The following is a 15,969-nucleotide window of genomic DNA, read 5'->3' on the forward strand; positions in this document are numbered from 1 at the left end:
ATTTCTTGCAAAGGTAAGAAGGTGCAACCTGAGTCAAAGCAGACTATTTCCAATGGTTGCCTTAGGCTATTACCTTTTGTTATACTCACCACAGCAAAACTAATCCAGGCAGGGTCAAGGTCCACTCTACCAGGACCTTGGCTTCATTTGTGGCATTTTAGAAAGGGTTGGATTCAAGACGTATTTTAGAAGCAGAAACTTGGTCCTCTGTACATACTTTTACAAAGCACTATAAGTTTGATTCCTTCTCTAGGTCTAGATCAGACTTTGCTAGGAACATTCTCAAGGGGCTCATGAACTCTTCTCCTTCAGTCTCTCAAAATTTGTAAGTTATGGTAATCTACCCATATAGCTTAGGCTACTGCAGCAGTGACTGATATGAAGAACATAGTACAGTTGTATAAATAAATTTACTGCAGCAATAGATATGTAGATGATCAATGTTACAGTAGTCACTTCCTCCCTCCACCCCCTTGTTTCTTGGTGTGCTCTTATTGCCAGGTGTGGACGTTTATTTTTTTGTTGTTTCTTAGCATTAGCATTCTCCTTTCCGGGCTCAGCTTCCTTCTCTTTGCTGTCATAAAAGTGATGAAGTTTAGGAAGTTGTTCAGTTTTTATATCTTTACCCTTGTATGATATTGTGTGATGATGTCAGGTATTGCCAGCTGTGTCAGGAGAATTAAGGAAGTGGATGTGTAACATATGCCAGCATGGCTGGCTATAGTTTTGTAAAGAATTATATATCATTTGTATATCAAACTGATTTGTGCAGGTGCTTACATTGAACATATACCTGTAAAGCTGCTTGTGTTAAAAATATGCTAACAGTGGGTCCTGCTGGACAGAAAAGAAATTCACCTGTATGTCAGACTGTATTAAAACTGTTGAAATGAATATATTCTAACAGAGGATGCTGGGAGAGAAGAGAAGAGAAGAGAAGAGAAGAGAAGAGAAGAGAAGAGAAGAGAAGAGTAGTGTGGTAACCAATTTCAGATGACCAGATGTATGTGATGTCATTCTGTAATCCAGTATTAAAATGATGTTTTAATACTAGAAGAGACAAGTCTCAGAACACTCTGTTTTTGAAATCTGACAAGGATCACTCACCTATTTCATTTTGCCTTGATCTAGTAAGTGAACTAGCAGACAGTAATTCTTTAGATGAGTCAGGAAATATAGTGATATTAGTTAAGTATTGCTTTACTGTATCTGTGTGACTCTATACATCTATGCTATTTTTAAAATTTCCTGTGTCTGAAACTCTGGTGTTTTTTGTAAATAGATATTTAGTATTTTCATGTTGTTTTATTATGTATTATTAAATATATTTAAACTTTTCATTGTGGATTTTTTTTAGAGAAAATCATGATTTGAGAGTACTATTATCTATTTGGTGGCACTGTGGCTGCTCCTGAAATCAATCTATCATTTTACTGTTATTCATTATTTATTGTTCTTCAGGTTACTCTTTGTAAACAATTTGGAACACTAAGCATGTATTGTACTTTAAGGTATTTGTATAGTAACCTGAGTTATTTATTTAAATAAAAGGTGTAATGAGGTAATTATTTGACTTTTTATTCAATAATGATGTTTATTTAGAATACATACAATGAGGGGTTAGTTCAGCTCAGTAGCTGATGAAGTCCAAAGTGGATGAAAATGTAGATCCTGTTAAGCGTTTATGTGTCATTTGATAGTGGATTAAAGTTTTTACTTTTACTTTTGATAGTCATTGTGAGTGATTACTTTGCTTTCTTCTCCAACTGCCAACTATTTCAGTATGGTTTGATGCTAAATATCAACTAGAGCAATGGTTAATGACATAAGTGAAAAAATCAAGTGGAGCTGTGGAGGAGACTTATAAGACATCCTTGCCCAAAAACCCATATTATCATTGGGAGCATCTTTGGCCTCCAGGTGCCTGCATAAGTGGTGCCCTTCAGTATGACCCTGCTTCTGTATGCAAGATGATATTTACTACATGTTGCATTCTGCATAACATGATCGTGTATGAGTCTGGTGGTGCAGTGACCCATGCTGCCACTACAGCAACCAATTCCAGTGCCACTGTGACTAATTATGACCAGCTGGCAACAGTAGTATGACGCCCCATGTGGCAGGCTTGGGCATGGCACGTAGCTGCACAGGTAAAGAGTCAGCATCTTGTCCACAACTATAGATCATGATAGTCAGGTTATTGTTTCCTTTATTGTAAAAAACAGATACACTATAATTGATGCATGCAATGATATCTGTGAGCCATACGTTGTGGTACACGATCTGCTGGCACTGTTCATCTGACATTCTTTATAATCTTAAAATATTTTTTATTATCTTTTCGAATAATAGCCATGTTGTTACTATACCTGAAATGGACTATAATTCACATTTGTAGCTGCTGTTGTGAAGAACTTTTACTGTAATGATTGTTTAAAAAAGTAAGGAATATTGACAAAGTGAAATACTTTATGAGCTATTGAATTGCAAATGTGTATAATGCTTTTTTCATATATGTAATTTCTTTTTGGGTTATTCTGCTGTACTGTACATCAGGTTAATTCCTGGTGTCATACACAAATTCTGACTTCACAAACTATTGTCATTTGTGAGTGGGGAGGGTGTAGTAGCAGCAGTGATAGTTTACATGGTAGGATTCTCATTTTAATGTGTCATTTGCTTATGATATATTTTTCCTGAAAATGTTCGTTCATTATTACTTGATCTTTTAGGCACTTGCCACCATATGAATGGCAATCCATGTAGCATTGCTTTTTGTCAAATGTTTATTGGTGATGTGCATACTAGTTTTACAGGGATGAAATGCATACATTTTCCCCCTCACACACACCCAACACCCCCATTCCAGCTAAACAAAAAGCTGTGTCACATATCTCCTATTGATAGGCTAGGTGATAGTGTAACTGATTTGGAAGAGGGGCTACCATGAGAACTGTAAGGCGAGTTAGTCTGATGATGTGACCTACTTATGCAAGTGACCCTGCTGTCACTGAATTGGCACTGTTGTATGATCACGATCATGACTTTGAATGTGAGGATCTGCTGGGTATAGATGAACACTGACATGGCCTATGTGAACTGTGCTGTGATTGTTCACTTTGACGATTGTCATTACTGTATTGAGAAGCAATGGTGGTATCATGAGATCTCCTCCTATGTGTCTGGACAGTAGCTTCTCCTCTTCCCCTTGTAAGACAGACTCCAGATGGACGCTGGTATATCCTAACTAGTGTGCAAATGGCGGCAGCCACTGATTCTCAGTGTACCAGTATACTATGCTTCTCTGTGACCATAGCATTATTCCTACTCTCTGCCATTTCAGTGCTGAAAATTATCATGCATACTCTGGAGTACTCTGACCATTTCCAGCTGACTCTCTGTGGCAGTGCTCTTTGAGCCCCAACAATATCACAACACATTCCATGTTGGGCAGCCAGTGTTTTACTTGTTTTCTGTGGTAGCTTTAGAAATTTCTGCTCCTGGCTTCCCTTTACAAAAGGGTCATTGTGGTCACTGTTGCCTCTAAATGCCTGCTATCATCCTCAAGTGTTCCTCTAGATTTGGAGATACTGGTGTTGAGGGCTGATCCTGTGGTACTGTGAATGGTATGTCAAGTTGTGCTTTATTTTGTGTTGCAATGTCACTTTCTGCAGAATTACTAGTATGCTGTGGGGTAAGCGAACCTGCCATTAAATTTGGGGAACCACTGGCCATTTCCCTCAGGCTATCTCATAAAGATAACTATGTTATTATCATCAGCACCAATGCCTATTCTGCTGTTGACATCATCCAAATTTATTAGTATAGTTGAACTCCTTGTTTTTGATGTTGACTGTAAATAAATATTAGAAAACATTATTAATAATAATGATAATGCAACAGCATGCAATAAAGCTTGCTTACAAAGGGGATGAATGGGACACTTACCATGCACATTGCCTTCATTTAAAGTTTTTGTTGTTGAACAAGGCACACCTAATAATAACTAATTGTGACATGTTTAATTATATCATTCCTTGCCAGTATTCTATTCTGTCTATATGCATGTGTGTTACAGATTTTAAACCAACCTTCATAAGCCAATGAGTGTTGCTGCTGCAGTGTCCACACCACCTCTGATTATTCCTGTTTTACAATCTTCTGTGTCATAGTCATCCCCACAGATGGATAGAAAGTATTCATCATCTGGAATTCAATGAATAAGATTTGGACCTGCCCTTAGTGGTCTACTTAGCCTTGCTTCAAGCACATGCTATCATATTGCACTGTGTCAGTGCCCAGTTTCTGACTCCAGCTGCACTGATTGTCCCTGCAGACACAGTTTTCATCATGGCTGAAGATAGCCTTTCTCTGCTTTGATCCCTTATTTTCATAGGTTCATAGGTTGGTACTAGGCTATCGTCCCTAGTGCCTATACAAGCCTAGCCATAACAATTCCCTGGATATTTCTTCCCACAATATTTACTTCCCTGGACTCCTGTCTAACAAGGTGACTGACGTGATCTCTGGGGTGAATTTCTTATCTTCCATCCAATTGTCAAGGTTCCTTTTGAAGAGGGCCAAGGAGGTGCTCTGCTTGACATGTATGGGCAGTCTATTCCAGAGTATGGGGAGTCTCTTGGTCAGAAACCTATCCCTCCAGCATGTTTTGTTCATTGTTATGACAAGGTTTAGATCCTTGGAGCATGTGGCTCTGAGGAATCAGGATTTCTTTAAGTGGAGCATGTCCAACAGCTCAGTGTTTGACATGGCCTTGTATGTTAAGCAGAGATCGCCTCTGAGTAGACAATATGTGACAGAGTATAGCTGGAGCTTTTTTAGATGGTCAGCATAGGACATTTGCTTTAGGCCTGTGATTCTTTTAGTGAGGTATTTCTGCGGCCTTTCCAGCTGTTGCAGATGTCTTGTGAGGTACATACCAAACGGGCATTGTACTCTATAATGGGTCTAATGAGGGATGCTTTTCTGGATGAAAAGCCCTTAGTGATGAGGTGTGCAACATAAAAGGATTTCCTGACTGTTGTGGCAATGTGGTTATCAAAGTTAAGACCACTGTCTACCTGTGTCCCTAAATCTCTCATCACAATTTTTGTGTTTAGTGTACTGCCACCTATGTGGTGACTCATGGATACATGTTTTTTCTCAAAGGGGATAACTATACATTTCTTGGCATTAAGCTTGAGCCCATGGCTCTGGCACCAAGCATCTGTTTATGTAAGGCCCTTTTGTAGAATATCCACATCATTTGGGGAATTCAATAATGGCTCCCAGTTTGCAGTCATCTGTGAACTTTGTTAGCCAGAGTCCCTTAGTGTTGGCCTGTAATTCACAGAAGTAGATGTCAAACAAGAGCGGTCCCAGGACTGAACCCTGAGGTACTCCACTTGTCCGGAGCTGGATTTGGAGCCGGCTACTTTTACAGTCTGGGTTCCGTCAGTAAGCCAATTGGCAACCCATCGAGTGATGTAGGGATTTATGCCCAGCTTAGTAAGTTTTTCTATGATTCCTGAGTGGGGGGTGGTGTCGAAGGCCTTGGTGAGGTCCAGATATGCTGCGTGGACCACTTTACCCTCGTCCACAGCTCTGGTGACTGATTCAAAAAAGTCAATCAGGTTCAGGAGACAAGATCGGCCCTTCATTAATCCAAACTGGGTTGGGTCCAGTGTTTGAAGGTTACCAATGTCTTTGTTTATAAGTTCCATGATAATGCGTTCCATGCCCTTGCAGATCAGGCTTGTCAGACTGATGGGACAGTAGTCAGGATGCAAGGTGGATCTCCCCTTGTGGAGTGGGATAATTGTAGCTGTGCAGCACTCGGTGGGCAAGAAGCCTGAGGTGAGGATATAGAAAACCAAGAACAAGTAAAAGGCACCAATAAAGCAAAGAAGATCCACAACCTGGAAGCTGGCTCTGGAAGCCCAGAATAAAAAGTTGATGAAATGCTAATATTCCTTCTTCCGCAAGGCAGAAAATGAAAGGCTGCAACTTACATAAAACTTTCTTGCTTTAATAACAAACAACAATCTCCTCAAGCGCTTTCGCTCAGCCTGGTGCTGAGCTTTTTTCAAGATACCTGATTATCTGAGGTGAGGATATGATTAAACATGACACTTAGGTGAGGTGCCAGTTCATTTTGTAGTTCATGTAGTACACAGCCCAGGATGTCATCTGGTCCCATGGATGCTGTATTCTTAACTTTGGAGAGTGCAGTTTCTACCTGTGTGGCTGTGATTACCGGAATTTAGCAATCTTTTGGTAATGAGATGGGCCCTTTAGGGGGTGAGAGGGGGGTGAAGCTGGCACTAAATCGATCTGCCAGGATATTGGCAATATCCTTGGGATCAGTATATTTAATGCCATTCTGTTGTAGCTCAGAGCATATCTGAGCATTGCCATTTAGATTCTTGACATGACTACAGAATGCCTTGTGGTTGTCTTTGGAATCTTTGGAAATTTTATTTTAATAACTAGCTTTGGAGGATTTTATGAGGGATATCAGCTTCTTACTGAGGCTGGTAAGGGAGTTTTTTACATCCTGGGATTTTCCTCTTTTCTGCAACAGTTTCTTTCTTCTGTTGCATAGTTTGTTTATGGCAGAGGACCACCAGATTGGCTTCCTTTTTTTGGAGGAGAGCATCTTGGTTCTATTAGCATGGCACGATCCATGCATGAATGGATGTGTTCATACAGTGCCTTAGTGTAGGATTCAGCAGTCGAACTTTCAGCTCTCGCCTGCATGGGTGTCATGAAGTTTGTCACTTCTGACTTGAGTAGCATGAAGTTGGCTTTGAGGAAATTTTTATGGAGGTTTCCTTACTGGGTGGGGGTGGGATGTGGATGTTAAGGGTGATTTGCTTATGGTCAGACCTGACCAATGAGGGGGTGACCACTGATGTGGAGCATCTATCTCCTATGTTGGTAATGACCAGGTCTAAGATATTGGAGCCCCAGGTGGGACAATGGATTAGTTGATCCGGGGCATTGGAATGTATGAATTCCAAGAACCGTTGGGAAAAGGTGTTGGTACCTGAGTAATTTTCCCAGTTAATGGTAGGGTAGTTGAAATCACCCAGTATTAGGGTGTTTGGTTGCATCTTAATATTTTCCAGTATGTTTAAAAAGGTGTAGTGAGAATCTTGGGGCATAGTGGGGGATATGTAGCAAGCTACAATTTGGATTGCAGTCTTACCTAGTGTTAGTTGCACCTGGAGAATTTCAGATGCATTGTGTTGGGCAACTAGCCAGGAGGTGTGAATATCCTTGGTGAATATGGACACTCCTCCACCTTTTGTGTTTTGGTCTTGGTTTGGTGGCAGAAAAGTGTGGCAAGAGTTGTAGCCTGGTATTGCAGGGGTGCTCTCTGGAGTCTTGAACCAGGTCTCAGTTACTGCACAGATATTGATGTTCTCCATTTTATGAATGTCTCAAGAGAGTGCATTTTGAGGTTTAGACTTTTAGCATAGAGGAGCATTACCTTTAGATTTTGCATGCTTGTATCTGTTACGGTGGTGGTTTTGTCCTGTGAACCTTGCCTAAAAAAGGCAGGAGCTTTAGCCAGTAACCTGAATCCCAGGGGTGACAGGTACAGACCATCTCTAGCAAAGCATCCTGGTTTGTCGATCATGTTGTTCCAGGCAGACAGATACTGGATTCCCTTTGAATGACACCAGTAGTTTAGCCAATTGTTGAAGTCAATCATTTTGTCCTTATACTGTGGTATCATTCTGGGCAAAGGCAGGATGCTACTCAGGGCTAGGGTCATACCTGCCCTGGGCCACATGATCCGAGAGCTCTTCCATGTCTCTTTTCATGTAGTCCAGGGAGGTACATCTTAAGTCATTCACTCCAATATGGACAATGACAGAGTCATATTTGTACTTGTTGTGGAGTGACTTGAGTGCATGCACTATGTGGCAGATCCTGGCACCCGAGAGGCAGCTGACTGTAATTTCTGCCTTGATCAGCCTGGTGTGTGGGACATCAGTGTGCCTGACTATGGAGTCACCAATGACTAAAGTGCCGGGTATGTTGTCTTGCCTTAGGGGCTGTTGTTGGGTGGCCCACTGGTGTTGTGAGCTGTGTGTTTCCATCATGATTTCATGTGAAAAAACAAATACATTTATAAAAAGGGGGCACAGACAAAAAGTGTGACAGAAATGTTTGGATGTAATCACTTTTCAAAGTCCAAATTACTGGCCAGCTATTCCTGCCACACACAATACTTTTCTTAACACAAACTAGTATAACTACGTAATGGAAATCTCAATATAGCCATGTAGAATTGTAATGTTATCTACAGTTCATTTAGGTTATGAATGCAATCACTTTTGTTACAAAAAAGGATCCTTGCCCCTTCTTCTGCCATTGTCATGTACCGATAATACTGTCATTGTTATTCCTCACTTTCACCTTTAAAAAATTAGATCCATCACACCTGCCTGTTCATGTCCTTAGCACAATAAAACCTCTGTAGTAAATTACTGCATTTATACCCATGTATGCTAAATCAGTAAATTATACCAGGGTAATTATACTTTTCTGTCACCAGTAATTATTTTCAATGCTGCTGTCAAGAAATGCAACTTCAAAAATGACAGAAATTTAAAAATCAGTCAGTGCTATACAACATGCACAACATACATCTAAGGTCATGGCAAATGAATCTTAAATCAATACTGAAATAATTTTAAGTGTTCATTATTAAATAACAATATTTTTAAAAATATTTCCTTACTTTAGTTAAGTCTGCAGTGTCCTACTACATTTGCCAACTATCTCATCTATTCACAAATTAATATGGTGATGCTCAACTTTTAGTGAATATTCAAGGCCATTCACATGGTTATATGCATCCATATGAATCATAGTAATAAGCAAATATGTCCTGAGGTCTATCTGCAAATTTTGGCAATTCACTGATTTTGAAAATATGACCACTATAACATGAATTTTTTTAAAAGTGACACAGGCATGCTTCAGATGTTTCCAAAATCTGAAGCACTCTGCAGCTTTCCTAAGCTTTCCAGTTGGCCCTAGATTAGCCAAAATAAAATGTAGTTTAAAAAAATACAAAATGGAGTAATCTGAATGTCAGCTTTGCAGCTATCTGAAGTGTAATCCCTGACTATCCAACACTGTGTATCACAGCCTAGCACCTAAAACAAACCATAACTACCTACAACTTAAAAATAATTCACAAAGTGACATTTATCCCCATAACCAAAAAAAGAAAAAAAATCTCCTGCATTACCTGACACATACTGCTATAAAACAAATTACTTTTACCAATAAGCATTATCAATACAAATTATTAATCAAATATTTCCATTTTTATAAAGTATAGAAGGGAAAAGTAAGGGGTTTCCTTTAAGAAAAAAATCAGTATGTAGCAAAGCAGTTTTGGTTACACCAAACTTGCCAGTACTATCAATAATTGTCGTAATGACTCTGCTAGCAAAATGAGGTTGGTTATGATGATGTCACACCCACAGGGAGTGGCTCTAACCCTGCTTAATACATCCCTGACCACACTTACCTCATTGTTGTTCTTGCTGGTTGAAAGATGGCAATTCCTGTAAAAGGAAAATGCCACACTCCTACCTGGACCATTACAGAGAAAAATGATCATGCTTTACCTTTTACATGATTCACACCTGGATAAGCTCAAGGTGTGCACAAGAAATACTACCTGGAAAAAGACTGACATCTGGCAGGAGTTGGGTGACCACCTGTACTCACTCCAGCCAGCAGTGTTATCACAGGTATGAAGACTTGCAGAAGCATAGGTCTAACCAGCTGGAAGATTGGGGAGACCAGGTTGCATCGAGAAGGCCAGATTTCTATGGTAAGTAAAAAAAAGATAAAAAAAGGTTAATAAGTCTGCATAACTACAGGTGTATGTAAAGAAAGATATGTGTACCTGAAAATATTACATATAATGCTATTATAAAATGCATAGGAAATCATAAGCATATTTGTAATCATACAAGTATCTTATTAACAAAGAGGCATATCCATATCTCTCAACCTCTTATTGCAAGAAATCTGGACAATGCTGAAAATAATGGAGGACAACAGCCCAAAAATAGGAACAGATTTAAATATTGCTATTATAAACATAGTAATTCACTAGACTAACAGGTTTGTGTTAGCATGAATTTTCTGAAGGATACGAAGTCTGAATTTCAAATGGATGTTATTATTTAGTGACTTCAATCCTCGGTAATTTGCTAGAAAACCACAAATTTTATGTGGAACACATCAAAAATATAAAAATCCACAGATTTGGAGGTATGGGCATATCAGTAACGTGTTAGATTTTGATGCTATATACAAATGCAACATAAGTGTATCAACATAATAATCTGTATATGTAACTCTATAAATCATGTACTGGGTTACAGGTACAAGTAATGGTGACTGGATTTATAAAATAATGAAATTAAGATTACAATTATATATTTATAATTTATTACAATTGTGAGAAAAGACATAATAGATTAGATGAACCCAGCTCTGCCTAGGCCACAGAAAAGTAATTTAAATAGTTTCTTAACACAGTTACTTGCTCAAAACTATTTCTAACTGTACAACATGGATGAAGTCTCACATACCACACCCTGTGGACTGCAGGTTGGGGTAGGGGTGTGTGGTTTGCTAAGTGAAACACCAGCACAAACTTTACTGAGAAAAATGCTATTTTACTTCAGTATTACCTACTAAATCAGACACATTTGTACAGAAATGGAAATCCAAACTTCCGTGAATTGCTACATTTCTGTCTTATGAATTGGTTATACCAGAACACAAAGCTGCTTGTAGTTTGAAATCAACATTACACACACATTTCATATTATAGCAATAAGCAATAACTGGGTGCTGTATATTGAAGATTTACACACGGTTGGTGTGCTTTAATCAAAAGAGTGAAGCCTGGGTGATTAAACAAAGCCAACCATGAGTAAGTCTTCAATATACCACACCCAGGAGTCGGTTGTTGCTATTATACAATGACATTATTTAATAAAAACTTACTTACTTTGTATAATGGCTCTTTGGTGTTCTTTCTCTTTGTTTTCTGATTCTGCCCTTTGATGATGTACTGTGTATACGTATGGGAATTATGCTCCCAGGCTTAGACAGAACATCACTGCTTTAGCAATCAAACAACTGAGAAAGGACAATCTCTGTTGCTATTTTTCTTTTTTTTTTTTGAAAGGAAAAAAATTTGTAATCTCCCAACAGTTTAGAGGTATGAGAGAGAGATGAGAAACTACAAGAAAATCAGTTATGTTTTAGTTTACAGAACGCACCTGATTGCCCTTGTATTGTCTGTGGTCTCATACATACATCTCGATCTTTTATTTGAAAACACGTGAATAAGTGTGCACTGTCTGAAGGAAAGAAATTCTGAAAATGAAAGGCCTGTAATTATTTAATTACTTTGTTCCTCAGTGATTTGTCAGAAAAAAACAAATTTTATGACAAATGAAGTAACTAAATCATGGCATGCTTTTTAATTTCAGTGTCGTTCGTTCAGACTAATGCTTGTCTAAGCGATAGCAATTAAAACAAAAATTCTGGCTGCTCAATGATACTTTAGCAGCTAGACCTTTACCATTGGTATGTTCTAGATTTACAACAGCTGCTCGTTGTTGAATGTTAATGGCCAGTCATTATATAATTATTATTCTCCTCTGGAATGATAGGGAATATTGGCACAGTATTGCTCTAATTCATACAGCTACGCATGTATATGTGAAAATAAAATGAAAAAAAATAGTTATCCCTTAGATAAGAATAATGACATACATACATATATATATATATATATATATATATATATATATATATATATATATATATATATATATATATATATATATATATATACACATATATAAAGTATAAATACAGGTAGAAAGAATTGAAAGGCTGGTGGAATCTTCCGGTTACAATAACTGAAGTCCAAGAGAATGTGTTTGTCTTACTAGTTTGCAGCATGTATAAGAAGCATACAAAAAAGGATTTAAACTCATGATAGCACTGTAAAAGTAAATGAGAAATATATACTTGTACAACTGTTGCACGCCTTTCGCAACTTTTTTGTATTAGTCATAAGGAAAATATATTTATAGCTTTGCAGATGAAAGAAATGTAACTGAAGACATTACACTTCAAAGTAATGTTACTGTTTTTAGCCTGACGTTTAACCTCATTACTATAATAATTGCAGAGTACTCTTAGTACTGCATTCAATGTACTGCAAGTACATAATTTGAGAGATACACACACATCCTTTCAAGAAGTCAAAAGTCCTTACCATTTGAATTCATCCCAAGTGTGCAAGCACACTACTCTTATTATTCTTCCCAATTACGAAAGTACATCCCAAATCACTACCCCCACTGTATGCATAAGGACTTCCTGTACACAGGTTTTACTTCAATAAAGACTTTACTGCAGTATTTTAGTAGTGTATGAAATGGCATGTAAGCAGTGTGGTGTAGATTTATTGTGCCTTTTCTGTTTTGTACCCACCACGTTTTTCTCTGTTTTTCTTATTTTGATTATGCATTTCATTCTCCTTTATTATTTTGTTTCTCTCTTATTTATTTGCTTTTTTTATACATTCAAATCCCTCAGGTGCAGACTAGGCACGTACCTCCCAGGCTAGGGACAGATCAGTCCATACCCTACTGGGGAAGGGTCTATGTTCAGCCATCGAATGAAACTTGCATCGAACTGAACATTGAACCCTATGTACTAAACGTTCTTTCCCTGAACTTTCATTTCAGTGAATGTATGAGACAGGAAAAGGAACTAGTTAGCCAACACTTCCCCATCCCACACACCTCAGTATTTCAAACCCACCCAGGTTGGGGACTTCACTCCCTCCCACCCATAATTATATATACCAACTCCAACAGCGCACTACAGTGGGAAAAGTGCAAGCGTAGAAGTTCTGGCCAACTAGATCCTTTCTCTGTCTCAAACATTCACTGAAATGAATGTTCAGGGAGTGAACATTCAATTCATAGGGTTTGATGTTCAAACACTCGATGCAAGTTTCATTTGATGGTTGATCCTACACCCCCAGGGATGTCTTTGCAGGGTCAGAGTGGAGGTGCCAGTCCTTGCAGTCACTCCAGCAAGTGGCAGCTTGGCAAGCCTTACAGACAGGGGGCTTCAGAGCTTGTTGAGGATGTACTGATGGAACTAGTAGATAGGAGAATTCAGCCAGTCAAAGCCTCTCATCAGCATGTAGAAGATATGTTCTCCCAGTTGATGACAACCACCACACCAACACAGGACCCTAGTCCCCCAACATCGTGGTCCTCCACTGCAGCACCATCTGGTAGTGGATGTGTTTGAGGCAATGTGGACTAGAATTCCAGTGAGTACTTCCTCAGCCCGTCTTCCCTTATCCTTTCTCCTTCACCCTCTTCCATAATTCCTACCACATTATCTTTTCATAAAAAATGAAATGAAAAATAGGGGGTGTATCCCCCGACAAAAACATAGTGCCCATCCTCTCTCATCTCATCTAGCACAAGCCCTCTTGATATTTCTGTTAAGTGTTCACCTCTTTGTTTAGTTTTCCTTTTTCAATATTTCCATCCCCCCCTTTCGATTCTTTAATGAAACCATCGGGATGCCCACAAAATTATAAACCACTTTTTTTAAAAACAATCCCTTTAAATGCTGACAGTCCACAGCTTTCCTTAAATGTTTTAAACCTTACTGTACTCAGCTGTACCTGACAGTGATATGCTAAAAAACATGTAACACCAACCCTCATGATTTTGTGAAGTAATTTGCAAGTTCATAATGCTGAACTTTATACAACCTGCACTTGTTTGTATTTATCTCAAATGCCTTTTGCTGACCTTATTTGCATATCCAGGTAGCGCCATTATTCATAGATAATCATAAGATATTTGCGAAGACTCGGACTATGAATACCTGCCTTAGTGTAAACACAGTATATGGTAAAAGAGATTAGTCCAGTGAATCATTATGTGAGAAATTATCCAATAGTTAAATCACAATGTTTACATTAAATGATGTAGGACAATGCTTAACGCAACCTAACAAATGAATTATATAGTGACATTTGTTGTGTACAATATAAAACAATCACATTTATAATCAGATCTATTTTTAATTTTATTTGGTTTTCCATAGTTGAAGTCTGTCAACACATGCATGCATACATGCACATGTACCTACACAAACATATATGCCTTTACCTACATATATATTTATTATTTATTTATTTGACATTTGTTGACCGGGATAGTCCAACAGCTCTTGTGCCTTTTTTCAGTAGAGGCCTGGGAAGAAAGCACCACAATAGAAAATATATATATATATATATATATAGTTTACTATCAAAATTTTGAGAGTGCCAAATCCATTTACATGAAGTCCGAACTCCGAATGCGAAAACGTTGAACACTGATATTCTAGACTGTTAAATTCCACCCCCTTCCTGACCCATGTTAGCAATTGTTTTTAGTTGTGTAGTGGTCAGAAATGTCATCATTCGACTTTTTTTTTGGCATGTAGACAATTCAGTAGTACAGATTTCACATACATAGTTCAACGGTGTGAATGAATAGTGTAGTTCAAGTGACATTTTGATAGTAAACCTATAGATATAGATATAGATATAGGCTTTTCAGCCAAAGCACTAAGACAGAAAGATTTTATTGAAATAAAATACTGCTGTTTAGAAAACTGGTGGATTCCTGGTCGTGTGTGATCTGTTATTGCTGTACCTTTGTGAGATTCCTTTATTATTTGACTGACTGCTATACTGTTACTGCACTTGAAACTACTCATTTACATTAGTTGTAGCTACACTTACATTATCTGAAGCTGTAGCTATGGTTGCTCCGTCCAAATCCTTTGAGTTTGACTACCCATTGTTTGATGATTTTACAGGCTAGATGGAAACCACATTAGCTTATTGGGTAAAACTATTTAGCTGAATTTGCCATTGTTGGTGATTTCAATATTGACTCTACATAGTATGTCATGTTTACAATTCATTTTGCACATTACAATTACAACAGTAATCACAGCTCTTTTTTTATATGGATAAAACTAGTACTAGTTTTTCCATATTTTCTAGCCCAGTCAGTTATCCTCTTCTTAACCTGTCCTATGCCCCTTCATCTTTACTGGACAATATAGTGTCTCAGTCAGCTGTCTTCCCTTCTATAGTCACCCTGATACCATTAGGCATTTTGAGTCAGTGTAGTAACTGCCTCATGTTTACTGAAAACTCTTTATTGTTACTTCACAATGGTTCAGCATGTGAGAGGTTTAATATTTACTTAACTTGGAGGCTACCTTATCTCCTTAGAGTACATTTGGAAAGCAGAACGCATGTATACAAACAGCACAGAGCACTTCCACTAAGCTAGCTTATGCTGAGGTTGTTAAGAAAACACTGCCTAAGCCTCCCAGGCTAAAGACTAAGAAATCTCAGATATTATTATACAAAGCAACACACCCACCTTCACCCTTCAAACCCACATCTAAGACACATACCTCAAAAAGTCACAGGGTGCAGACACCAAGCCATTATGGCCCACTGAGATTGCATCAAACCAAAGTAATGTTTTAGTAATAGGTGACTTTATTGTAAGCATACAGACACCATGCTCACCAGGCTAGATAAGAATAGAGTGACAGCTGTCTTTCTGGAGCAAGGATTCAGGATGTACCAAGGGTTCTTAGAGATCTTCATCCTGACAAATATGATGATGACCTGATAGTGGTCCATGTCATGTTGACACTCTATCTAGGGGGACATGCAGATGGACATGATCAAGCTTTCTTCGCGTTAGTCTGAGGCAGGAAAGGCAGTTGTCTTGACTGGTATTTTGCTATCACCCAGAATGATGCTGAGATTCAAAGACAAGATAATTGGCTTTA

The 15,969-nt window shown here is 38.3% G+C and overlaps 1 protein-coding gene across 2 annotated transcripts in view; it reads right to left on the reverse strand.

The window, feature by feature from the left end:
• Window positions 1–15,969, reverse strand: part of LOC122789920 — a 717,137-nt gene that overhangs the window by 94,822 nt on the left and 606,346 nt on the right. For both annotated transcript variants that reach the window (XM_044057382.1, XR_006362888.1), the window contains exon 2: window positions 9,710–9,860. In XM_044057382.1, coding sequence (XP_043913317.1) covers window positions 9,710–9,860 — 151 coding nt within the window. The remainder of the gene's footprint in view (window positions 1–9,709; window positions 9,861–15,969) is intronic.

This window comes from Protopterus annectens, chromosome 15.part0 (assembly GCF_019279795.1).
Source record: "Protopterus annectens isolate FY-2018-M chromosome 15.part0, PAN1.0, whole genome shotgun sequence".
Taxonomy (NCBI): Eukaryota; Metazoa; Chordata; order Ceratodontiformes; family Protopteridae; genus Protopterus; species Protopterus annectens.